Below are 25691 nucleotides of genomic sequence, written 5' to 3'. Positions count from 1 at the left end.
AGTTATTTGAGGCACATGAGCAAGAGGGATCTTGGGGAGAGAGGAAAAGGATTGTGAAGACCATTTTTTGCACTCCTTTTCCTCCTCAGCTACACTTTCTGGATGCATTTGGGCTGTCTTTTTGCAGCAGCACAGTGCAGCCAGCAGTCCCATGGGACTTCTCAGGGCTCCCATAGAAATAGGACCAGAGCAAAGGGGTCCCCCAGCCTAGTGGGCTGCATTAGGCAGCGTGCTGCCAGCACATGCAGGGAGGTGATCCTGCTCTTCTGCTCAGCACCGGTGAGACACACCTGGAGTGCTGGATCCAGTCGTGGACTCCCCAGTACATGAGAGACGTGGACATATTGGAGTGAGTCCAGCAAGGAAATGATGATGAGGAAGGGACTGGAACATGTCTGATCAGAAAAGAAGCTGAGAGAGCAGAGACTGTTCAGCCTGGAGAAGAGAAGGCTCAGACAGGGGGAGCTTGTAAATGTACTGGTAAGTACTGACAGAGAATGAAGGACACAAGGTGAAACTGTGAAATCCCATGGAGACTCAGGAACACAACTTTTGTATGTGTGTGCATGCTTGTGTGTAAATGCTGGCATGTGTGCCCTGTGTGTGCTAGTGCTGTGTGCTGTGCTAGGAACAGGGCTGTGAGTGTTGAATGCCTTGTGTTGTGAGTGTGGCTGCGTGTTGTGCGCACTGTGCAGGGTTCGTGTGCACTGTGTGTGTGTGTTGTGTTCAGGGTGTGTGGGATGGTGGCTCAGAGTGGCCCCAGCTGGGGCTCAGTCCTGTGGGGGCCCCAAGGGGGAGCAGCTTCAGCCCCAGAGAGGTCACAGATGGGGTCAGAGGCATAAGGGAGATGGGACATCTGACAGTTTGTGGGGCAGACATGGGGGAATCTGGGTGTACCCAGGGGGGTTATAAAGCACGTGGCAGGTTGGGAAACCCTGTGAGAGTTATGGGCTATCCAGGAAAGCAATGTGACACCCAAAGGGTCAGGACACTGGGGAGAAGGCTGGGTGCACATCCAGGAGATTAGGGGCCTTGGGCTGGGAGGGTGGTGGTGGTTGTGGGGCACCCATGGGAGTTGGGGGACACCCGAGAAAGGGGAGGGGGCACAGGAGAGGGCAGAGACACCCCAGGGAGCTACGGGACACCCAGGAGGCTGGGAAAAACCAGGAATTCATAAGGCACACGGGGGCCAAATACAGCTTGGATAGGGTTGGGGTCACCCAAGGGGCTCAGGGGACACCCAGGGAGGGGTATGATCGCAGGGTCCCCCCAGAAGCTGATGCTGGAGCCCAGGCCTCTGACACCTCCTTTATTGCTGGCATTAACAGAGCCCTTGATGGGAGGGAGAATCCGCGCCCGCGCCGAGGGCCCGCAGCAGCACCGTGCCAGGCCTCACCGCGGGGCCTCACTGCGGGACCTCACCGCGGGGCCTCACTACGGGGTCGTGGCAGTACTGTTGAGGTGCACGGGCCGCCCGTATTCACAGTTCACACGCACGTAGTGCCGCGCCTGCCGGATGCGGTAGTTGCAGGGCCAGGCGGCCCCACCATTCCGGGTGCAGACCGTGATGCTCATGGCGTACGAGGTGCTGTATGTCCCGTCGTTGTTGGGTGTCCGGTAGCAGGCGGCCACCAGGTCCCCAGCCGGGGTGTGCACGAAGGTGTTGCGGAACTTGCAGGGCACCGTGGGGCCCGCCATCTGCCGCCGCATCATCATGGTGTCGCAGTAGCGAAGCGCTGGCCGCACGGATGTCCGGGGGTTGTCCACGTGCTGCCGCTGGAACTTACCATAGCGGGTCTCGCCCAGTGCCTCTGGCAGTGCTGCCAGCAGCAGGATCATGCACAGCACCCAGCTCGCCATGGACGCCTGGAGAAGGTGGGGTTAGGGCCATCTGGACCTCTGGCCCCTGACTGGAAATCCCACCCTGGGTGCTTGGTTGTTCTACAAATTCTCCTCACAAATCCCTGGGTCCCATACAAATCCCCTCTCAATGCATGGAGGCCCGTCTCTGGACAGGTGACTATCTGTGGATCTTGCCTGGATGCATAGGTCCCCTAAAGTTATGCACTCTCCAGAAGCCTCAGACCCCATGGAGCACCCCCATACCTGTTCCTCAGGTCCCTGGCTCCTCTACAGATCCACTGCATGCCCCGACACCCGGATGCCATGCACAGCCTTCCTTCCCCACTGGATGCCTGGGTTCCTCACAGACCCCTCTCACAGACATTCTGGCCCCCTGTGCACCCCTCACCTGCTGCTGTGTGTGCGCCTTAGTTTCCTTAATGGCCGCAGGGTTTCCAGGATCCCTCCCACTCCTCTGCACCTCTTTTATACTGGCCCTAGCTGCACCCAATGGGCAAGGATCCAGAAGGAGTGGCAGGGTAAAGAGCAAGGGCCAGTGGATATCTGGCAGAGCCAAGTTTTCAGGAAGCTTCACTCACCTTCATGGTGCCCAAGGTCATTAGGTAATCATTAACCAACCACGTGACTTCCCCTTGGGTGGCCCCTGCCTGCTGTGACCTGTCCCATTAAAGGATACCTGGGTCATTTTGGGTGGCAGGGCAAGATTCGTGGTTCCTTGGTGGGGGACAGGATGTCACCATCACCTAGTAGCTGACACATGTTCCTACAACTCTTGAAAGGTGTGGCACATCTGCGGCTCTTCTGCAGTGCTGAGGGACCTGTGTGTTCCTTTTCCCTGTGTCCCCTTGCAAGCAAATTCATACACCCAGGAAGTGCCAGGATACATTTTTCCTCACTACCTCCCATGCTTCCAGCTGCACCACTGATGCGGAGACAAACAAAGAGCCAGGAGCCAGCCTGAGCCCATCAAATACTCCTTTCCCTTGACCATCGTAATGGAGCTCCAAGGAAAGCATGTCCCCTCCAGAGGGAGAGGCTGTCCAGGAGAGGCTGTCACAAGTGGGTGCAAGTGGTCTCCATCCTCCTCTTCTAAGACATCAGAGGGATTCTGATGGGAAGTGGCAAAGACAGAATGAGGTCCTGGGCAGCACCTCTCCTAAAAGAGCTGTAACACTTCCAAGACTGGCCACAGTGAAGGTGAAGAGGGTCCTGCCCTGGTCTCTGGTGGCATTTCTACAGCCTCTGAAGAAATCCTCCTCAAAGGATTTCACAGTCCCTACAGTGGGAACAGCCCAGGCACCTGGCCAAAACCTCACAGACATGGAAGGTCAACACAGCCTCCTTGCTGACTCTCAATGCCCTGTTCCTGGGCATGGAAGGAGGGTGAGAATTCTCATCATGACCCCTCAGACACACTCTGCTTTCTGCTGTCCTAGTGTGGGTGCAAAAGAGATGGCGTCCACAGGAGGAGGAGGAAGCCTTGGTGCTTGGCAATGGGCTGTCTCTAGCTGGCATGACGCAGGTACCTGTGCTGGATCTCATCCTACCTTGCAGAGCCTCAGGCATATCCTTGCCAGAGGCTGCTATGAGGCTCATTGGTGAGCCACAGCCTGTGGTCACCTCTTGTCCCAGGGGAATCCCAATTGCCTGGCGCTGTCCTGGGCACTGCTTCTCCATGTCCCATCCCTGCTCATACTGGGGGGCTGAGCGGAGCCTCCTCCTGCCCTGTGCAGTGGGCAGAGGAGCCATCGGCCGAGGCATTTGGGACAGCCCACACCACCAACTTCTGTTTGTCCCTTTGGTGCCCCATGACCTGGGAAAGCTGCCGATTTTAGGAGCTTTCGAAACACAGAGTCTGGTTTAGAAAAGAGACACTGTTTATTCTGAGTGTGATGCAAGGTGGAGCTTTGACAAATCAAACACATCACGGGGTAAAAAGTTATATCTTTTATACAGTAAATTTACATGAGCCCGTCTGTCTAATGCATATTCCTCGTCTATCGATGCATGATTATTTGTAAATCATACGTAATGCTTGAAATACAAAATTCTTCATTAAGCAACTTCCATTGTACAAAATACCAGACGACATCAGGTACGTTTACAAAAGGTGAAAGAGTCAGCCTGGGGACAGATAATTCAGCTTGAAGACATCACAATGGGCAGGAGGTGGCACCTGCCTTTCGCCCGGGCACAGTCAGGGCAGCGAACCCCGTCCCTGTGGCTCTGTCCGCCCGCACAGCGGGCATCTCCATTTCCAGCGCGACGCTGCGCTCCGGCCGCGAGTCCCGGGCCGGGGGGCAGGGATCGGGAGAGCCGGGCTGGGGGCTCCGCAGGGATCGGGAGAGCCGGGCTGGGGGCTCCGCAGGGATCGGGAGAGCCGGGCTGGGGGCTCCGCAGGGATCGGGAGAGCCGGGCTGGGGGTTCCGCAGGGATCGGGAGAGCCGGGCTGGGGGCTCCGCAGGGATCGGGAGAGCCGGGCTGGGGGCTCCGCAGGGATCTGGAGAGCCGGGCTGGGGGCTCCGCAGGGATCGGGAGAGCCGGGCTGGGGGCTCCGCAGGGATCGGGCTGGGCGCTCCGCAGGGCTCCAGGCGGGGGCGCTCACGGGCACGGGCTGTGCCCAGGCTCCCCCCGCCTCCCCCGTGCCGTTGGTCCCGTCCCGCTGTGGTACGTCCCGGGCGGGCCGCCCCTGCGCCCAGCGCTGGAGGCGGCCCCCTTTTCGCAGGTCTCGCGCGAGCGTCGGTCTCGTATAATCTCGCGGGAGCTCGCGCACCCCGCCCTTTTCGCGGCGCGGGCCGGACGATGGCGGTCGGGAAGAACAAGCGCCTCACCAAGGGCGGCAAGAAGGGTGCCAAGAAAAAAGTGTGAGGGCCGCCGGGGCACGGGCGGACGGTGCCCGGGGGCGCCAGGCGGGGCGCCGCGGCGGCGGGATGGCGGGGATGCGGGGCGGATGGCGGCGGCGGCCCGGCCGGAGCAGGGTCGATGCCGTCATGGCGTCAGCGGGCGTGGGCCCGGCGGCGGCGGGGCAGGAGCAGCGGCGGGCATTCGGAGAGGAAGGTCTTACTGCAGCCTGGCCTGAGAAAATCGGTTAAAAATCTTCTTCGTTTGATTTAAGGGTCGACCCCTTCTCCAAGAAGGACTGGTATGATGTCAAAGCGCCGGCGATGTTCAATATCCGAAACATCGGGAAGACGCTTGTCACCAGGACTCAAGGAACTAGTGAGTAATTTGGGTTGGTGCAGTCCTGGGGATTGTGGTTGCTCCGTGTGCTGGCTCCAGCGGTTAAAGAATTTCTTGGATTAAAAACTGCTGAAAAACGGGTTTTGCTTGTAGTGTTACAAACTTGGAAGCTAAAAAAAATTGAGTAATTTGAGAGGTTGGTTTTTTTTTTTAGTTGACCGAGTTGTTTAAATAAATGAGTTTCGCTGCAGGAAAGTTCATACGCTGGGCCCTTGTTTGTACAAGAATGCCAAACCATGGAAGGGAAGGCCTGAAGTTTCTAATGAGCTCCTTTTGTGGTAACCTGGCGAGTTGGGAAAAGTTTAAGACATAAACAGTAGTTCTGATTGTCACAGGGGGAGATGTGGGACAGTGCCACGGAAGACCTTGGTCCTAATAGAATCATAACGGCCAACACATCAAAACACTGGAATCTCTGAAATTTAAAGGTTTTGGGTAAAGATTAGAGCCGCAATTTTTTACTTAATGTGAGCATTGATGTATCACTGGAGGGTAAATTCGGTTTTATATTATGTGGCACACCTTAAGAAGAGGAGACCTCTATTAGGAGTGCAGGGATGTTTGGATAGAGGTAATAACCCTAATATTTGAAAGCTTAGCTGTGCAGAATGGCTAAATAGCTTCATGATACTCTGCTGGTTGTACTCCAAGTTAGGATGATGCTTGTTTGAACTGTAACACGTGAAACTGATAAAATGAGGGTCACTTCCAAAAGAAGTGTGAACCAGCCAGTCTTGTTAAAATGGCTCCTCGTTGGAGGAGGGCTGTTCATTCTGCTTCATCTCTACTGAGCACTTGGGGCTTTTTATGTGTAGTTTTTCCATTACTGTTCATCATTTCCAAATACTCTATGTCCCCTTTATGCGTGAAACAAACCAGATTATTACACGTGGTGGAGTCTGCTGTATGTTGCTGTTCATATCCCACACCTGGATACTATTACCTTTAAATAATCCTCCCAAAGGGAGAGATTTCCAGGCTTGCTGGCTCTGTGATCACCATTAGAAAACATCAGAGAACAGGATACCGGCAGGAATTCAGTATCTGACTTGACGAATGTGCTTCTAATGTTGATCCAAGGTGTTTTATTCTGTTCCATCACACAGAAATTGCCTCTGACGGGCTGAAGGGCCGTGTGTTTGAAGTGAGCCTGGCTGATCTGCAGAATGATGAGGTCGCCTTCCGCAAATTTAAACTCATCACTGAGGACGTTCAGGGCAAAAACTGTCTGACCAACTTCCATGGGATGGACCTCACACGGGACAAAATGTGCTCCATGGTCAAAAAGTGGCAGGTGTGTAAGGAACAAGGCGTGCATCGCTGCCGGTGCCCGCGGGGAGGGAGGGAAGCGCCGGGGCCTTGCAAAGCCGCGTTTGAAGCGGCATCAGACGGCGTCGGCCGTGCGGGGCTGGGCGGGCCGTGCTGTGTGGGGGTAAATGTTCAGCGCTTCCTCTTGCAGACAATGATTGAAGCCCACGTGGATGTCAAAACTACGGATGGGTACCTGCTGCGTCTCTTCTGCGTGGGCTTCACCAAGAAGCGCAATAACCAAATCCGCAAGACCTCCTATGCCCAGCACCAGCAGGTCCGGCAGATCCGCAAGAAAATGATGGAAATCATGACGCGGGAGGTGCAGACCAATGACCTGAAGGAAGTTGTCAATAAGCTGTAAGCTTTGCCCATGTTCTTTTTTTTTCTCCCCTATGGTTTAAATCGTTCTTTGGGGGTTGGTTGTTGCTGAGTGCTTTGGGAGTGCTGGCGCGTCCTGAGCTGTTTGTCAGAGGCCAGGCAAGGAGCCTCTCGTGTAGAAAACCCAATTGTTCTTTTCTGCAAATGGCTTCTCTTAGTCTCTACATCCTGTCTGACCTGAATCCGCTGTCATGTTTGCATAAATGTCCGGTCACTCCAGAAAATTTGTGGTTCACATTTCTACAGACTAAATTTGTAATTCTGATCCGTTGGGAATGTAAATGCTCTGAGCTCTTCTGATAGAAGTTTTTCAAAGTGTGCTGATTATTTCCAAAAGTTTTGTACATTTTCTCTCAAAATGAGCACACTTGTACTATGTCTCTTCTAACATTGCAAGGGAAGTGTCTTAGAATCTAAACGTACTTGAAGAAAATTGTCGAAGTGATGATGTAAACTTTTGTAGAATATTTTGTGTTCTTAAGGGTTTTTTTAAGGCTGTGTTGCTGCTGCAGAAGCAGGCAGAGCTTTTAGCATTGTGGTGCTCTGATTCCTCAGGATCCCAGACAGCATTGGCAAGGACATCGAGAAGGCCTGTCAGTCCATCTACCCTCTGCACGATGTCTATGTCCGCAAGGTGAAGATGCTCAAGAAGCCCAAGTTCGAATGTAAGTCTGTTACCTCAGACATTTGGAGGAGGGTGTGGAAAGCAGTTACTTTAGATGTGTTTGCTTTTGGATAAAGATGTTACAGCAGGGTCAATGAGCTTAAGGAGTTGTAGAAGGGTAACAGTGACTCCTTGTCCCCGTGTGTGGCTTCCAGGATGGAAAGCCAAGCAGTGAGCTTGCAGTTTGGAGCTTCTTTAATTTTCACCTGGAAATGCTGCTGAATGTTCAAGAGCTTTGCTTTGGGAATGAATGATGACAAAATGTTTCGGTCCCAGATGATGCGGAATGATTCTGTTTTGCTTTTTTTCTGACATTCCCATGTGGTGCAGCAGTAGGCTCTTGAGCCCAGATCCTTTTAGAAAAAGGTATTTGCAGTTTCTTGCATAGCCTTATTTCACTGCTTGTTTCTGTCTGACTGCCACTGCAGCAGCATTTTTGTGCATGGGCTGTCTGCAATGGACTTAGTCCTACCTACAGAAAACGTTCTGGTGGTTTCATTTGTATATGATGAGTAATTGAGTAATTTAAAACTGCTTAAACAGGTCTGTCTCACTGTTTCTGTCACTGCTTCTTTTCAGTGGGCAAACTGATGGAGCTGCATGGTGAAGGTGGTGGTGCTGGGAAGCCCTCTGGGGATGAGACAGGCACTAAGGTAGAGCGAGCTGATGGATATGAGCCGCCCGTGCAAGAGTCTGTGTGAAACTGAAAATTGGTGGAAAATAAAAGGTTTTAATATACAGAACTAACGCTTGGTTGCCTGTATTGCTGCTGGACAGTATTGGTACTGGACGTGTGGATGAGTTTTCAGTAACGTAAACCTACAGCCTTGGTTTAAAATAATAATAAAAAAAGTACTCATGTACTTCTCCAGTTGTGGAGATGTGTGGAGAAGGTGGGTTGTCCATTTTGTGGATTCTCTATTGTTGGTTTTACCCACTAATTTTAGTCCTCACCAAGGAAACCTGTGTGTGTGTGTGTGCAAAGGTTTATTGGTGAGAAGTACCTCAAAGAGTACAGGGAAGACAGAAATTGCACAGGGAAACCTGTGTCAGAATTTGGTATTATTGGGAAGTCTTACAGTTTTTATCCAGATTACTTGCTTCAGAAAACGTGCCTGTGTTTAAATTTTTTGGTAATTTAATACAACCTCTCCTGGGATACGTGTGGTCTCTGGTGGTCAGAAGGTGTTTGAAGGTGTTAAAGTTGTAATTATGATGATGGAAGCAGAATTAATTTTGAGCAGTGCAGAAATCCAGAACGTGCTCGAGCAGTGGAGTTTGGTGTTGGATTTTATCCTGTCAGAACTGAGGGGTGACTGTAATGGAGAACCTGTGGAACTTAAAGGGGAAAAAAATTCTGTAAAAAGGCAGTGGTCTGTGTTCTGAAAACAAAGCTCTTAAATTTTGTGGAGTAGTTTTAAGACTGTTTTCCATTATCTGAGAGCATTTTTGCTTCTTGTTCAACTTAAGTTGGCTTAAAAATGAAAAACTATTTGTTCTGGCTGAAATGAGTTTTGTGTGCTATTGACTTGTTTAGAATAGGGCAACAAACCTAAACTTATTAAATTGTCAGTAAGTTAGCTATTTAAAACCTGAGAGCAGAATGCAGAATTCACTGAGTGGTGGCTCTTGGAATTAATTGTCACAGAGCTTAGGACAAGAAATAAAGGAAAACAGTGAAAATGTTACTGTTCCAACAAAGCTGCTGGGGAAGAGGAGAGGGGCCCTGCTACCCATGAAGGTTGTACTGTTCGCTGTCAGGGATTTTCACATTCTTCTATTAGTTGATAGTTCTGGTTTGGACCAAATAATATACAAAATGAGAAGAATGGTTTTGAACTTCAGAATGCTGCAGGTAATGTGATTTTGTCTTGTGATTCCAAGTTACAGTTTTAATATTCCAGTTTTTCCACTTTTTGTACTAGAAGGAAGAGTAATGAGTGCACAATATTCAGAACCTTGGAACAGGGGGAAGGAAGCACTTTGCTTTCTTCTTCCCATCTGTACTGTTGAGGCAGGTGTCACCTGCCTCAAAGAATCTCAGACAGCCACATTTTTGAAGCTGTAAGGTTTTATTTGTTACTTTCATATCGGAGTACTGCATGTTGCCAGAAGGTAAGACCAAGAGGATTTAGGGAAAGAACAAGAACTTGGTTTTTTTCAGGCTTTTAAATGTATTGTTTAGAACAGTGCATTACCATATAGGCATTCTAAGTAAATGGAGGCTTTGTAATGTGATTTCAGGTGGGGGAAAAGCAGGAAGGAAAATACTGTGCATCCTCTGTATTGTCCTAACAAATACCAGCAGAAAAATCATGGAGTATGAAAGCAGCAAAAGCAGAGCACACGTAAATTCATGCAGGATCAGCCCATGTCTTCCTCACAGCGTTGTCACAGTGAGAGCCACAGTGTGTGTGTGTGATACCCTGCGGGACAGCTGCTTGCTGCAGGTAGTAACATGCTATAGGTTTTGTAGGTGGTAAGTGTGAGGCATACCCAAGCCCAAAGGCTTGAATAACCTGTTAAAAATCATCCAGATTCTCTTGAGGAGTTTGGACTACTTGTCTGGGGGTAGGGTGTTACTTTGCAGTTTGTCTAAATACATAAGCAGAATGAGATTTCACACTGTCAAGTGGAAAGCTCATCTTTCCACGGCAAAAGACAACTCAAATGCCCTCATGGTTTAATTATAAAAATTTTATTGGTTAAATACATTCTTAATTTACAGAGGTACCATAACAAACTCACTGGACTTAACAAAGGTTTATTTAGGACGCTGTTCATTGTACACAGAACAAAGACATCTTCCTGAAGATAGTTCCAGAGGATGGGTCAAACAAAATATTTTGGTAAGTGAGGCTTTTATTCTAATGCATGGAGATGTAGCTGGATTTCAAGGTTACAGCCGAAATTTGCTACTACACTGCAGTTAAGGTTTGCGTTCTGCCTCATTCTCGGCTTTTCTGTACGCTTTAGGAATTTAATGTTGTTATCTGTATGCGGTCCCACGGTGCTGTTGGGCGTTGTCAGGAAAACCCTGTCCTGTAAAAGCCGAGCATCTCCCTCGCTTCAGCGTTCCCACTGACGCCTTTCAGCTGCCTGCAGCCATGCGAGCAGCCCTTAGATGGCACTCGGTGCTCTGAGTAAAAGGCCTTGCTGCTACTCCTGCCCTGCCCCACAGGGAGGAGGAGATTACATACAGCAGAGTGGTCTCGTCAATGAACAGGCACTGACTTTAAACATTCAGTGAAGTTACAAAAACAACTGGTTCAAGAGACAGTTATAAAAATGGGAAAGAGGAAATTGAAAAAAAATACAAAAAAATCAGTTCTACTTTTGAGTTTTATCAAAAGCTTAGAAAACTGCCAGACAAACAGTAAACATCATACAATTCAGCCTCATCTACCGCCACACTGGTGCAGTATGTCTTTGAAGGACCTGGCTATTCCTTGGATTTCTCTAGGAGATGACTTTTTTTTTGGAATAAGCAAGAACCTTTAGAATCTCCTAACAGGAAAACGTGGGAGAGTGGGAACGACTGTCCTTGGCTGTGGATTTCCACATGACTGAGTTCCAGACAGGCTTGCTGGGGCTGCTAAAACTGAGTAACAGCTGTAGCCATTTTGTGTTTCTAACCTTCTAGAAACAGCACATAATTCAGCATTTTGTTTATCATGTTCATCCCTAACTGAAGTAGACATCCAGTTTCTCAGCTCATGAAAACTTTGTGTGGTATTCATCCCCCCAGTTGTGTGAATGGTACTGGTGTAGTTTTAAACACACACCACTACAAAGCAGGGGGCTGTGTCTGTCTTTGCAAGATCTGTTCCCTAGCAGTGACTGCTGAGTGAATGGTGCTGAGGTCATGTCTGCACTGCAGGTCTCTCAGGCTTGCTTCAGGTGAGCTCCCATCTCCCACTGGGACTGGATGCCCTTTCCTTGCTGGAGGAGGCCTGCAGTTCTGGTTGTGCCTATTCCTGGCTGCTGTGATGGGAACCAAAGCACAGTGCAGGGCCACCCTCCTCAGCCTGCTCAGGCCCCAATTCAGGTGCAGCCAAGTCTCCCACAGCAGCAGGCAGCTGTGCTCAGAGCTCACACCAGTGAAGTTGGCAGCAGGGATGTCGCGTAAGTCAAAACTATCTCAAGGTCCATCACAATGATTCTGGTTTCCAGTCTCCATCCACCTCCAACTGCTGGCCCCTCAGCAACCCGAACTGCCAAGCCCATGAAGGAAAGTCTTGTTGGAGGTATCTCAATGTCCAGTGACCTGCAGCTGTCTGGAGCAGCGACTCATCAGCCTGCTGGTTCCTTTTTGTGATACAGTGCAGAAGAGGTGGGATACTGGCAGCAGTGAAAGAACCAACTGCAGCATAATTTCCTCTATTCCAGTCTGATGGAATTAGCAGTTAATCAGGCTTCTATTTAATTATTTTGTAAGAAGCCAAGTGTGACAAAAAGGAATTGACTACTAGAAGTTCCTATAATGTGAAACTGTGTCAATCACGTCCATCTTAGTTGGTCAGCCAAGCTACACTGCTTTTTACCAAGTGCCTTGGTTACAGCTGTGTGGAGTAACCTCTTACCAGGCACGTTTTCCTTAAGGCCTCGACAGACCATTTATAAGGATGCTCAGTATATTTGGTATGTGGCAACAAACTGGAAATTAATCCCATGTCTACTGAAAACTAAACCCAAGGCTGTATAATATCCTTCATGTGATGGATACGAAAAGTGTTACTGAAATATGTTCCAGTGCTTGAGTGACAAATAAAATGCAGATTGAGTGAACACTGGCTTTCCACTTCCATGAGAGAAGTGGAGGGGCAAATAGTTGGAATAGTGCAGCTACCCCACGGCTGGGATCTGAGAAAGCTCAATAAACACTGTCTGGCTAACTTCAGCTGGGAAAGAAAAGTACAATGCTGCTCAAAGAACAGTGAGCAGTAGGAAAAAACTAAACCTGTAATTGCAAATATTTTGGGGAACGCGAAGAAGGTCTAAGATGATTCATACCAATTTAAACAGAAATCATTAAGAGGCGAAATACTTAAAAAAAATTTACTTGTGTGATCTTGCTGTATGAGCAGCTTCGGCTAAGAAAAGAAGGATGCTACAGAAGGATTTATTTCTCCATTTCCCCTCTTACCAGTATTAGGCTTGATACTTTCTACTACGAAATACCAGTTATTTTTCTTATCCTCTAAGTCATAAAACAAGTGGATTCTACTGCTAATGTGGACTCAAGCAGTAATGAAACCTGAATATCAAACTTCATCTACATACTGAGTGCTGTAATTATATATTAAAACAAATTTTAAAGTTTGGATCTTAAGAAGGTCAAAGAAGGCCAAAGCAGCTTATGTTATGCAGACTTTGTGCATGATAAATGTAATACCAGAGAGTAAACATACTAGAATGCTATATAAGTTAAAATGGTGTTGCACCACAGTATTTCCCTAGTTGGAAGTGGCTAAAAAGCCTGCTTGTTTTGCTCTCTGAGCATTCATGAAACATGATTACATACACTGTCACAAAAGACTCAAATTTTCTTATCTGACTTCAAGATACTACTATGACTGTCTAGAAAAGGTAGTGCAAAACATTGATAATCAACACTTGTTGATGTCTTTGCTGTGCCTTTAGGGTAGAAAACATTCTCTCCCACACGCAGGGAGTAGCACAAAGGCAACACTTCATGGTGTTTTTAAAATCTGAACAAAGTTCTTGGGAAATATCCCAGATTTTCCTAGTATCTCTCCACTCATCCAGTCCTCATCTACAGATTCCAGCTCTGTTATCATGTCACCTGCCTGTAAGAGAAGGAGTAATGTGAGTCAGGACAGCTTACTGTGCAACATTACTGAGCCATGTTAATGCATGCAGCACTGATCCTATTTATAAGCAATTAATATCAACCAAAGAGAAGAGGAGTAAGATGTGGCTTCTGTTGGTTACATCTCTTGGAGATTGTTTGCTAAAACCAACTGAAGTTTCTCTTAGGCTAAATACTGGTCTATGCTGAAAAATCCCCTTTGGAGGGACAGGAGAGTACTGCTGGCTAACTTCTCACATTGCTTTGACTCTAGGTATGTTAAGAGCTGGCTGGCCCACAGGCCCCTTGCTTTACTGTTTTATTTGTGTGTGTTTCCAGGGTTTGTTTTCTTAAAACAGTGGAAAGGTTGTTTTTTTTTTTAAATTTAGTCCCAGTATTTTCTAGCACTTGGAAACTTCCCCCAAAAAAGGAAACTCAATCTAAGAGCTCAAAATGGCCATTTAAATTGCAGCTCCTGTGTTTGGTCCTGGTTCTTGTTCTCACTGTCCCATGCCACACCCTTCATCTGAAGTACTGGCCTTTCTTTAAGTACCTCTAGTCCCCTTTTCTGCTTTAAAGAATCATCTATCCTTTCTGTTGCAACCTGCTAATGCTGAAACTATTTTGCTAGTTTTAGAAGGGGAGTTTCAGCTGGAACTGTGAGTTTCAGCTCTTGTGAAATTGAACTGCTTCTCAGAGAACATCTCTACTGCTTTTGAGAAAATGGTTACCTAGATCATTACTTTGAATATCAAGGGCACTGTTTCTTGTCCATGTTAATATTATCTGGGCATCCAGCATCATATTTTTTAAAGTTTTGTATTTAATTTTTCCCCTTGTTCCCATGGCAACTCTGTATTGTGTTGCCAGTTCAAGATTTTGCTGAAGTAGGTTTCCCTTAGAGGTCTGGCTGCTGTAGCATTGGCACTCTCACCATTACCTCCTACTCAGAGTTTTCTTTCTAGTCCAAAGAGAGGCTCCCTTGACCATATTGACCAATCAGGAACTGAATATACTGCAAAATAAGGTTTGTTGTTCTTGTCATGTTAACTAGATCACAGAAGTCAAGAATTGTGCAACTCCTCTTTTCAATGTCTTTAAGACAGATTTTTGTTGATAGAAAACAGGAGTGATAAGGGAAAAAAATGTTTTTTAGAGGGACCACTTATCAAATGTTATAATATCTGTGCACATTAATACATCTCTGTTAATATCTATGCACCTCATCTTCATCTTTCTTGTCTAAAGCCTGTTATCACAGTGGATGAACCTTATTTTTAGTACTCCTTAGCAGGATGAGACGTCTTGGAAATTGGTCTAAGAGAGGTACTTACTTTGAAAGAAAGCTCATCTTCATTTTCTCCATGAAAATCATAAAGAGCTTTGGCTTTTCCTTTCTTCCCTCCTCCAGGCTGTGACAGCTCTACCCTGGCTACAGAATATGGACAAGAGAAGTTACTTGCATTGGAGTGAAATAAATCTCTGTTTCTGAAGAAGTTTCCTGTCATTCTCATGTTTTCTCCCCGCTATTGTGCTACAGCTTGTCCAAATGTTAATGCTACTGCTCTAACAAATTCACTGTCCTACTGGAATAAAAAACTCTACTGCTACCAGTTCATTTTATACTATTAAACAGTCTCACAGTTCTGCTTCTAAGCAGACTAAATTTAAAATTTAATTTGAACTTCCCACTGGTCATACTTAATAAATGCTGACTTTCTCTCCTTCTGCTCTAAGATGAAGCAGTGTCAATACTCCTGAATTATTCCTAAAGGTGACTTACTGGCCCTGTTTTGCCTGTCCCCAAACCACACTGGAAAACATCCCAGACTGTCACCTCACTGACTAGAACATTATATTTCCATTATTAGAGAAGCTGGTTCAAAACTTAAGTTTAGCTTTAGAATATTAAAGACTCTGGTGCTGTGTGACTTGTTGATACCATTGTGTTCTGCCACAGCTGACATGGCTGGCACAACCCAAGGAATAATGAATTGCCATCTAGTAGGAGCACCGTACCTGAGCAGGTCTGAACAAAAACTGCAGGGAAAATCCCTTCCTTTCCATTCAGTCTTCCTCTATACCACTCCAAATCTACTTGTTCCAGTATTTGGATGTAGTCTCCCTTTTTGAAGGATAAATCATCTTTGGTTTCTGCTGTGAAATCATGAAGCGCTTCACACCACTCTACTGAGCGTCTGTTGTTCTATTCAACAGAAGAGATGGATTAATTTTAGAAGTGTGAATGGAGCCCAAAAACTGATGGATGCTGCTGAAAGCAGCTGTACAGAACATGGGTGTCCTGACACCCTCCCAATACAACAGTGCTGCTGCAGATGTAGACTAGAATGGCATTTCAGCAGTTGCCACCACAGAATTTCATCTAGGCTCAGCCACATTCCTTTTTATCTCTGGTGGCAGGGGAAAGGATTAATAAATTCAAAATTGGATCACTGCACCAATACTTAAAATAGACCTAACATGAATTTCCTTCAGCACAAAGGCTGAAAATTTACCAATGTTACTTTGTCAGAAGCTCTCAATTCAATCAGCTTAGGGCAAGTGTCAGAACTGAGGCTATGACAATGCAGCATTGCATGCTGTGGGAGTGGTGTCGGGTTCTGCAGTTACTCTCACATTATAATAGTCTCTGTAAATCTATACATAAATTCTAGCTCTTACCTATAAAGTTTTATTACCTGAGGAAGGGAAGACGAAACCTCCACCTTATTCTTCATTGCTGTTTCTGTACCTACATGAGTAAAGCACAACTTAAGAATAGGAGCAGTGTCTATTCAGAATGCTACTAATGACAGAGATTTTAGGTATTTGAAGTCATTATTAAGAATAGCTTCTTAAAAAGTCCTACTGTTAATTTTGTAGGGTTTCTTCATTGGTCTTCCCTCTCTTTTTACTTACTTTCTGCAATTATTGTCCTTTTGCAATTTTCTCCTGTATGCTGCCTATTTGCATTAAGTACAAAACCATGCAACCATATTCGTACCTGTTCCAGGCAGATCTTCAATTACTTCCACAAAGTTCAAGGGGAAAATTCCAGACGTGCCTCTGAGCTCTCCTTTGGCCCACTCTTCATTTACATATTCTTTCAGGATAATAGTTTCACCTTCTGAGAAACTGAGCTCATCTTTCTGATCTCCAATGTATTCAAATCGTGCTATACATCTTGGACCTCTGCACAGACAAAAGAGAAAATTACTTTGCTTCTTTATTATAATTAATAATAAGAACACCGTTGTGTGCAGTATATGCATTGATACTTTAATTAAAATTATAAAAAATGGAAGATAGAACAGGTGGAAAATTGGAGACCAACCCTGGTTCTCATCTCTGCTTTCTGAGGAAGATGAGTACAGAGTCTGGAAGAACCAGATGCCATTTCTACATCCCGATTGCTGGCTCCTACAGTATTTTACAAAAGACCCTATTTTCCTTCCAAGCAACAATAAACCCTCTTGTTTCTGGGTCACCTGTCCAATTTCATATCTTTGCCTATATCTAAGCAAGTGTCCTGATACAATTTTTTAAAGAGTTTTATTATTGTTAATATATATTAATATATGTTAAGAGTTTGATTATTTTTTAAGCTAGCATCCCATTTAGATGCAACCAAACACGGGTGGGGGTTGAGTGTTGTACATTTGTCTCGAATAGATGAAGGTTTCATAGGAAGAAGCTAGTTTTTATCTATTTTAAAATACTTTATTCTGTAAAACCCATCCCTTTAATCTTATAGGGGAAGAAGCTTATCTATCAAAGAAAGAAACATCAATGCATCTGATAAATATTATATACTTTGGTACAGTACTGAAAAAAACCTAATTGTTTTTCCCCCTGACTTAAATTGATTTCATTATTTAAGAACCTAATAAATTAAATTTAAGAAATTAACCTAAGAAAAATTTTTGTTAATCAGAAATGCCATGCTGGAAAAAAAACAGTAATAGGCTTTAATTCTTTCTATATATTCATAGCACACAAAGTAAGAAGCTTGATTCCCACCCCTGTCCCCCATTCAGTATCTTTGCAAAGATGGGTCTTTCAGGACAGAGCTAGAACTTTCTGTTTCTTTCTTAGCTGCAAAAGCAGCTTTTTAAAATAAAGTTTTGTTCCTGACAAACCATGCTTAATCTAAAGAACAACTGAATGATTTCACTGACACTAGTTGCTCCTGCCTCTGACTGAATTTGTTTTAATTCTTGGAATGAATGATTACGAAATCCAGTAAGCATCACTGAGAAATAAACAGCATGAAGAATCATTTCTTGCCCACAAATGTTAGTGCAAGTTGTTTGAAAATCAGAAATGAAAGTGCTGGCAATTAATTTGATAATTTGGGGGGAGCTTTAGATTAACCTGTACAGCTGCACACCTCAAGGACAGACAGATTTCTCTGCTTTAAGTACCTCTATGTTCTGTCCCATTGTATCTTGTTCTTGCACATGAGTAGGAGCCCTACCATGTTCCATCTTGTGAGGACACTGGAAGAAAGCAGCAAGGCCAGGAGCAAAGAGAGGAGTGTACAGTGCTGCTGAAGTTAATTGGATTGGTTCATGATTTCTGGAACTGGTTTTCATGGAAGTATGCGTTTAGGCTTTTTTTTACCTAAACATGAGTCTTAATAAAACACCATAAACATCCAGGTTTTTAAAACATGTAACTTAATTTTTGCAATATATTTTGGTGAATGAATTGTTAACCCTATTAACCTCAGTGCAGAGAGCCTGTGCTTCCAAGTTAATACTTATTTTTCATTTCTTGTAAATCAACATAAAGAGAAAGCAAATAAGATTAATCTGACTCACTTGATAGATCGTGATGAAGAGGGTATTTTTTTCCTGTTGGCTTCTTCTGGAACATCAATCTAATAAAACAATAAAATAAATTATATCTTCCATTACAAGCTCATGGCAACTAACCACAATAAATTTGAAACTGGTTAAAATAATCTGTTTTTCAGATGTGTGACACTCTGTAATCATTGTCATGCTCTAATATATGACCACATTAATGTAAATTTATGCATGTTTTCTCATTTTTTAATCTTATGCAAACAAGGAACAATATTTAATGTTTTGTTTTATGAAGCTGGTTTCTTGTTTCTACTTGTGGCACAGCTGATTGACAGAATATATAACTAGATGCTACTACATGTTGTTGAATTTAGATCCCAATTCTCAATTGGCAATTGCTCTCAATTATTTACTAGCACAGTATACCACAATAGACAAAACTAGTGTTTACACTTATCCCTTCTGTGCGTTGGTATCCAACTGCTCTCCAAACAAAAACACATCTCACAAATCTCACTTGAATTGGAGAAGTACACTTTAAAAAATCAATGCACCGATATATCAAACAGACAACATTCAAGTTCTTTATCACAGGAGGACTTCAATTGTATTTTTGGTGTGACATGAAGGATGTACAGAAGAGGTACAGGACTACAAGCTGAGAGGCTCTGGTGAGGAGCTTTGGGTTACTGATCACTATTATATCAGCCAGGTCCCATAAAATCAACAAGAATGTTTCATTAGCTTGTGTGAAGCACTGGAGGAAATCACAATGCCTTTTAGGACAAATCTGCACTGCTCTTGCTGAAGGAGCTGGTATCTATGGTGCTCTGAAGGTTCTATGGGAAGAACCATTGTTAGGTGTCCAGATCCAAGCTACTACCCAGCTCAATACTGTAAAACACATTGCAGCGCATAGTATGGAGACCTCGTATCAAGATAAAATCTGACATGAATTAATAGGAGAATTCACTCAAGTAAATTAGCCTCATGTACTGGACTCCTTTTTTCTTTTTTTAAAAAAAAACAAATTCTGAAACAAAAGATTTTTGCCCTCAAAGGATAATAATTTTTTACAACTAAAACAGAAATGCATCTTCCCCAGCTTTTATGAAGTTGTATCTGTCTATATCAATGCTGAATTCGACCCCAAATACTCACTCCACTGCTTTAACATAAAATCTTTTCTTCATTAGCTATCAGTAAAAGCAAGAGCTTTTAAATGGAATTGTTGGTCTGTGTAGAAGCAGCCAATCCATTTAGCTAACAAATCTTGCTTGTGAAAGTGAATCAAGCATGGTTCCATTACTACTAACTATGACTTTTTATTTTTCAGCACTTCTCAGATCCTAAAATTTTTCTCCAATACCACCATTACAAACTAAACAGACACTCTACCTTCTCTGATGTCTACCAAATCCTTGGTATTGCCTATGCAGTAGTAGGGTTCTGCCAGCTGTGCTGGCCCAGAAAGTGTTGCCACAGATACTTCCTGTCTTTAGTGCCAAGCCATGCACCTTCCCAGCACTCTGGCATTCCCCCGTCCATAAAGCCCAATGCCCTTTCCACTGTCACAAAATGGACCTCCGTCTCAGGCTTGCAATAGGTTTGACTCAGCATTTGACTGCAGGGAACCATACTGTATTCCCTTTTAAATTAAAAATCATTGGGCTCCAAAAGAGCACCTGTCTCTTGCCTTCAGCTCACTGTCAAGTGTCACATTCAGGAACAGGGTTGCTTTAAGCTGTTCATTTCCAACAACACAATCTACTTGCACTGTGCCAGCACAACCATTTGTGCAGCCACTTAGAAAACCACTTAGGCAAATTGATCCTGCTGGAAAAAACAATATTCTAGGAAGAAAAACAACTCAACATGTTTTATTTGGGCTAAATTGCTACTCTGACCTAGTTCACTACATGGCTAAAAAACGTGGTGATTCCAGCAAAGTTCAATGGATGAGAAAATAACAGAAGATGAGGAGCTGGGAGGAGGCACAAAAATCTTTTACCAAGTGTCGATTCCGACATGCAGCTGTCAAAAAATAATCTGCTTTGAGGACTCTGAGAAACTATGCATGTTTCCAAAGAAAGCTGGTACAGGCAATGATTTTCTCACTTGGCTTTAAATTGGCAGGAAATTATTCCCCATAACACAAGCTGGTTGTGCCAAATCAAGCATCTTTCTAACACCACACAAACAAGTTGATGAGTCTTCTGTGCTGCCAGTGGGAAAAGGGATTATCTAAACACATAATGGAGTTAAACACACAGGAGCCTTAGTAAAATAGAACCAGAAAACAAATGCAAAAGGATCATATGTAGCAATGTATACAAAGCCTACATACAACCACTTTAACAAAGTTGGCAGGAAATATCCCTGTGCGATTCCCACATTTTCCTCTGTACCACTCGCTATCAATTTTCTCCAAAAGGCAAACAGTGTCTCCAGAACGAAGGTCCAAGTCATCAGCATGCTCTGTAAGACAAAATCATTTCAGTTAACAGTACTTGTCACATTCACTCATTTTCTCTAAGTAAAACCTTCTTAATACAAATACCAGAGAAAAAAGTAGAATCAGTTTTCAAAGTCTTAATTTTACCGGATAAATCAAACAACTTTAACTGAAAGACTGATCCATCTACAGCTAAACCCACTGATTTGAACACCTCTTATGTGCAGACCCTGCAGACTGAGCTTCCACATAATTTTTAAGCTCTAATTTTAAGAAAATTTCTATTTGAAAGTCTTGGAGTAAAACATGCTTCCAGAATATTCACATTAACTTACCTGCAGGAAAATCATGCAGGACTATAGCATGAGGTGCACTTGTGTCAGAAACTTTTGGAGGGTGGTTTGAATCCTGATAACAACAAATAAATGCAAGTAGTTTATAAATCATGGAAGAAACTAACAGATTCTCTTTTATGTACTCCTTAATTAATTTTCTGACTTTGAACACAGAATTGTTCTGGTATTTCAGAAGGAAATGGTTATTGGTCACACAATTATGGCTCTGAATTTTGTCTGCCTTTTGCCAGTGTAAACAAGAATACATTTCACCAGTATCATTCTTTTAACCCAGTGAAAGCAAGGGAAGGCATGCAACTTTTCCAAGTATAGAAAAAGCCTCAGCTATCTCTGTGGGCCAGAAATCTGTAGCACTGATAGCAACACTCATTGCAAGGGCTGTGGACAAATTTTGCACTGGTGCTTGGTACTGTGTGCCACCAGTCACTCTTCCTTCCTCAGGGGAACACTCAATCCAACTCTCCTCCAGCACACTTAGTAGGGACAGCACATATGCCAACAAACATTCTAAGAGAAGCAAGGAAGCCACTATGCCTTTCCTTTCACTGAGGCAAGCTAAAGGTTTTGCTGTGGCACCATCATAAAGAGAAATTATATTCAAAATGCTGAGCCACCTTCTATGTCCCACACATTAGGAATTTTTAGGCTGTACTGATGACAATGATGGTGTAGAAAAAAAAACCCCACCCAAACCAAACAACTAACAAACAACCCCCCAAACAAAAACAAAACAAAACAAAAAATCACAAACCAAAAAAACCCCAACAACAACAAAAAAAGCCCAACACAGACAAACGTAAGACCAGAGTAACATGAGTTACAACAACATACTGCAGAGAAATCTATTTCAGCTATGTAGGCTTCTGATAATAGTCAAAAGGGCTGCTCATTGCTATAATTTCCATTAGCTATTTAATATTAATACAGTCATGTCCTAACACCAAGTCAGGATCTGTAGAAGCAGAGAGAAGAAAATACTTTCAAGTCCGTATGTCAAAGCCAATTCACTGATGTATCATGTACAGCACTTCATAAAGTACTCGCTTATCTTTTGCTCAATTCTCAGATACTCAGCCAAGGGAGTGATTATTTTCCTACGAGACAGAGGAACTTCACCAGTTTCCTCTCCCTTCTGGCACTCCAAGTAATTACTCTTGCTCTGTTCCATAACAGAACAATGTCCCTGTGCTATGAGGCAAATCACCATTACTGGGTTTTGTTTTGGCAGTTGTTTTGTTTTGAGTACAGAAACATAAGGATTTAATAAATCACTATTACATTTCTCAGTGTAACCTCTGAAGACTAAAACATTTGATACTTTACTGCAACAGGAGTCTTGTTCATTGAATATTTAAGCCAGCAGAAAAAACCACCTTACCTTACAGGACAGTTCTCCAGTGTTCCTGGGAAGACAATCTTCCTTGGCAACTCCATGAGGCACAGGTAGCTTGAAGAGAAACACAGGCAAACAGGAAAGGTTTTTTTTTTACTTCTAAGCACCTCAAATTTTCACTGCAAGTGATAATAATCAGATGATGGAACTATTCAAACCACCCACTCCAGGTAACTAGGAGTCCAATGAAGAGGACAGGTTTCTTTGGAAGCCATTCAGAACAGACTGCTAGTAATATGAACTGCTACCTCTGAGGAATTCAGGTGGTGTTACCCCCTTAAAAATGTCCTAGACACCTAACTGGTATCACACCGAACAATACAAGATACTCAAAAAGACACCCTGATACAGAAACATATTCATTTGTCATGGAGGGCACTAGAAAAACACCCTGGGAGGAAATTTAAATGACAGTAAGACTTCGGTGCAGGGAATTACTACTGATCTTCTACAGAAAAAAAACTTATACACAAAAAAAAGATCAGAAAGGTAGCAACAGAAAGTTTCCACTTCATGCTGATGGAATGTTGATGCTGTTCATGTTATGGCTGTGTGGCTACTTTTTTTGACAACAGCACTGGTTCAAGCAGCCACCAGCTCTATCACTAGTTTCAAGTTCCTGGGGAAAGACCTTCTTGTTTTCTCTTGCAGTATTGATCCATTTGTATTTAAAATTCCCTAATAACACATACAATACCAAAACCATTTTTATAATGAAAAAGGATGGCGTCAATAGGATGAAAATGCAAGATTAGCAATGTTACATTCCTCACTCTTTGCAAGCTTGATTAAGTAAGGCCAACTATTTTATAAGTTCCAACGCTCCCCCAATTTCCCTAAGCATTTTGATATCTATGGGTAAACCAATATACAAATGCAATTACTCAGCATCATTTTACTGAAAGAGAATTCAGAACTAGTGACTGGAAAAAGAACCCCCAAATCCCAAGAGCTATGCATTAGAGATACATATATAATATAATTACATATATACACAAAAATAGCTCACATAGATCTATACTTTACACGTATTTATTGCTCTCTCCAGTATTGCCTTACAGGACTTATTACTATTTATCTACTAGCATTTTCTAGGGAAGATTATGCTGATAGAGGCACTTTGAAAGCCACATAATACTAACTTACTTTAGTAGCTTTAACTACCTTTTTCTCTACTATTTTAACCAGCACTGTTTTATAAAAACCATGTACTTAGATAGAGTATCTCAACTCTTACCATATATTTATTGTAGAGAGGATGACCTGGTTTAGGTCTAGGAGGTAATGCTGGATCTGGATTTTTAAAAACTGCACTTTTTGATCTCTTGGGTCCCAACCTGAACTTGCTGTTTTTTGTATCAGAAGCGATGTCAGAACTGGATCGCGAAAGAACATCCTTCTGGGAGGTCTTGGCTGCAGGGAATTTTGGTGGAGGTGGCCTTCCAGGAACACTTTTAGGTGGGGGAGGTCGAGCAGGTACAACTTTTCCATCCACAGGCCTAAAAATTGTGCAAACCATCAGAGAAATAGGCATATTAATAAGCCTGCCACCTCATCCTAGATACAGAGTGTTCAGTAAGGAAACAAGATCTGTGATGACCTGTGCTATACAGTGTGTAGTATTTGAAACTTTCCACCAATACATGAAATCTTCAGATACTGACCAGGACCAGATGATCAAGTCCTTAGACAGATCCTTTGACTACATATCCAAGTCTGCTCACCAACAGCCTGCCAGCTTTCTAGGGAGCCCACTAAATAAGCAGGATTTGTTTCAGCAATCCACCTCTAGAAAGAGCTTTCTTTGTAGCTGCTGCAGGATGAAGTTCTGCTGTTGGAGAGCTTTTGTGGAAGCTGGTCTTCAGGAATCAACCTAGCCCATTCCTTGGGATGCCACTTACCTGAAGTGACTCTGATGAAACTCATGACATACCACACCACTTTACACATTGCCATCAACAGCAGAATTTACCATTTTTATGCAACAGATGTCTACCGCAGAAAGAAAACACTGGTGAAAATACTCAGGTTCTCCAACAATGCTGGAGGTCCCACACTCTCATTAGTGGATCAGCAGTTTAGAAACCAAAATCAAAGACTAACAAGTAACAGTAGTAATATTTAGTAGCAATTAATATTACTGGTAATATTCAAAAAATACTGATTGTTATGGGGATATCTTCAACCAATTACTGCAAGTTTCTGCTACAACTGTTTCTCTTTTTTTCATATAATGTAATTCAGCATAATTATTTGCTCACCTGCAATCCTCATGGGTCTGCAGGGATTATGAACACAATGGGCCTTTGAAGTACCATTCTAACACATTTTGTTAGTGTCACCCATACCAGTGCTCTACTAATGCTCCTGATAAGACTTCTCTATTATATTTGAGTATGAAACAATTTTTAAATTTCAAAAAATTTTCAACTTCTCTTCATCATCCATCTCTCCGTTTTTTTTTTTTTTTGGCCTCATCTTAAAACTAGGCACTTTTAATATTGACAAAAGAGGATATTCCAAGTTAAACTGCTTTAAATCTCTAAACAGACCAACCCATACATTTTTAAAGCAACTCAACTGAATTGAAAAAGACCCTAACAAGCAATTCAATGAATTATTACTGTCTACTTAAAAAAAAAAAAATCCATTTGAGCAGAAGAGTGAAAGGGTAAAATATTTACTGCACTCCCAAAGAGTATCATAAGAATCAGGAATGTTATGCTAAACTGAATGTAGGGAAGGAACAAGCCTGTTAGGAGCAATAATGAGGTGCTTCCTTATGGCAAATCCACATTCTTTCAAGTTAATTAATACTTATTATTATTATTGATAGACTCATTTCAATAACAGAAAGATTCTCTTGTTCTAATACAACAGAGAAAACTCCTGTGTTTAAACTCACAGATTTAGAATGCAAACACTGAGATAGACACAGCGGGCTGGCTAGTTAATGCCAGATCTCCATCCACTGTGTCTCTGGGATTGATGGACATGAGTTAAAGGCTGATCCAGCAACTTTTGCCCTTGCAGACGTTCTTTCTTTTTGGTTCACAAGAATAAAAACCCCAAAGTTATCAGTGATCCTCCGCCTGCATTTTAGGTCTGAAGTGTATAAACTAGCCAGAGTTTCTGGGAAGCTGCTGGCCCAGCATCTGCCCTTTTCAGAGCAGCATCACCTGCTACCTCCATTCCTTCACCATCCAAAGCCCACCACAAGTGCAAGTGCTGTGGGTGAAAAGGTTAAATACTAAGAAAGGAATGACTGTCAGCAGCCACTGTACATTAGCTGAAAAGTCCAACAGCTGCTCCCCTATAATCTCCTTGCTCATACCATAATGTATAAACAAGTATTAAACAGCTACCAACTTGGTCCTGCCTATTTATTAAGTGAGCATAATACCCAAC

At 43.7% G+C, this 25691-nt stretch overlaps 3 protein-coding genes, 1 long non-coding RNA gene and 1 other non-coding gene across 7 annotated transcripts in view; 3 read left to right on the top strand and 2 right to left on the bottom strand.

The window, feature by feature from the left end:
* Positions 1-1295: 1295 nt before the first annotated feature.
* Positions 1296-2286, bottom strand: LOC136359955 (ribonuclease CL2-like). The gene is made up of 2 exons (XM_066316839.1): positions 2252-2286; positions 1296-1866 (listed from the first exon to the last, which is right to left on the bottom strand). The coding sequence occupies exon 2, from the start codon at positions 1858-1860 to the stop codon at positions 1435-1437; it is 426 nt and encodes a 141-aa protein (XP_066172936.1). The 5' UTR covers positions 1861-1866; positions 2252-2286; the 3' UTR covers positions 1296-1434.
* A 2312-nt stretch (positions 2287-4598) lies between these two features.
* RPS3A (ribosomal protein S3A) lies at positions 4599-8199 on the top strand. The gene is made up of 6 exons (XM_066317730.1): positions 4599-4727; positions 4979-5082; positions 6210-6397; positions 6563-6771; positions 7348-7457; positions 8036-8199. Exons 1-6 carry the CDS (start codon positions 4666-4668, stop codon positions 8155-8157), a joined length of 795 nt encoding a protein of 264 aa, XP_066173827.1. The 5' UTR covers positions 4599-4665; the 3' UTR covers positions 8158-8199.
* Positions 7702-7772, top strand: LOC136360860 (small nucleolar RNA SNORD73). Its single transcript, XR_010743518.1, has one exon. It is a non-coding gene; the product is annotated as a small nucleolar RNA SNORD73 (small nucleolar RNA).
* Positions 8200-10138: 1939 nt separating the features above from the next.
* The window catches only part of SH3D19 (SH3 domain containing 19), an 82605-nt gene continuing 67052 nt past the window's right edge, over positions 10139-25691 (bottom strand). For all 3 annotated transcript variants that reach the window (XM_066317727.1, XM_066317728.1, XM_066317729.1), the window contains exons 11-20: positions 23521-23782; positions 22269-22337; positions 20870-20942; positions 20427-20557; positions 18092-18150; positions 16273-16460; positions 15968-16020; positions 15288-15474; positions 14603-14700; positions 10139-13266 (exon numbers count right to left, since the gene is read on the bottom strand). In XM_066317727.1, coding sequence (XP_066173824.1) covers positions 13150-13266; positions 14603-14700; positions 15288-15474; positions 15968-16020; positions 16273-16460; positions 18092-18150; positions 20427-20557; positions 20870-20942; positions 22269-22337; positions 23521-23782 — 1237 coding nt within the window. In that variant the 3' untranslated portion in view covers positions 10139-13149. The remainder of the gene's footprint in view (positions 13267-14602; positions 14701-15287; positions 15475-15967; positions 16021-16272; positions 16461-18091; positions 18151-20426; positions 20558-20869; positions 20943-22268; positions 22338-23520; positions 23783-25691) is intronic.
* LOC136360461 (uncharacterized) lies at positions 10196-14881 on the top strand. The gene is made up of 2 exons (XR_010743464.1): positions 10196-10305; positions 14680-14881. It is a non-coding gene; the product is annotated as an uncharacterized lncRNA (long non-coding RNA).

Source organism: Sylvia atricapilla, chromosome 4 (assembly GCF_009819655.1).
Source record: "Sylvia atricapilla isolate bSylAtr1 chromosome 4, bSylAtr1.pri, whole genome shotgun sequence".
Classification (NCBI taxonomy): domain Eukaryota; kingdom Metazoa; phylum Chordata; class Aves; order Passeriformes; family Sylviidae; genus Sylvia; species Sylvia atricapilla.
The sequence above is the reverse complement of the archived record's forward strand: the minus strand, read 5'-3'. Positions and strand labels throughout refer to the sequence as shown.

Bases quoted from the DNA above. Each gene is read 5' to 3' on its own strand.
- RPS3A (XM_066317730.1), top strand. From the start codon at position 4,666: ATGGCGGTCGGGAAGAACAAGCGCCTCACCAAGGGCGGCAAGAAGGGT. The intron at 6,772-7,347 runs GTAAGCTTTGCC...CTGATTCCTCAG, and splicing joins AAGGAAGTTGTCAATAAGCT to GATCCCAGACAGCATTGGCA. The intron at 7,458-8,035 runs GTAAGTCTGTTA...GCTTCTTTTCAG, and splicing joins CAAGAAGCCCAAGTTCGAAT to TGGGCAAACTGATGGAGCTG.
- LOC136359955 (XM_066316839.1), bottom strand. From the start codon at position 1,860: ATGGCGAGCTGGGTGCTGTGCATGATCCTGCTGCTGGCAGCACTGCCA.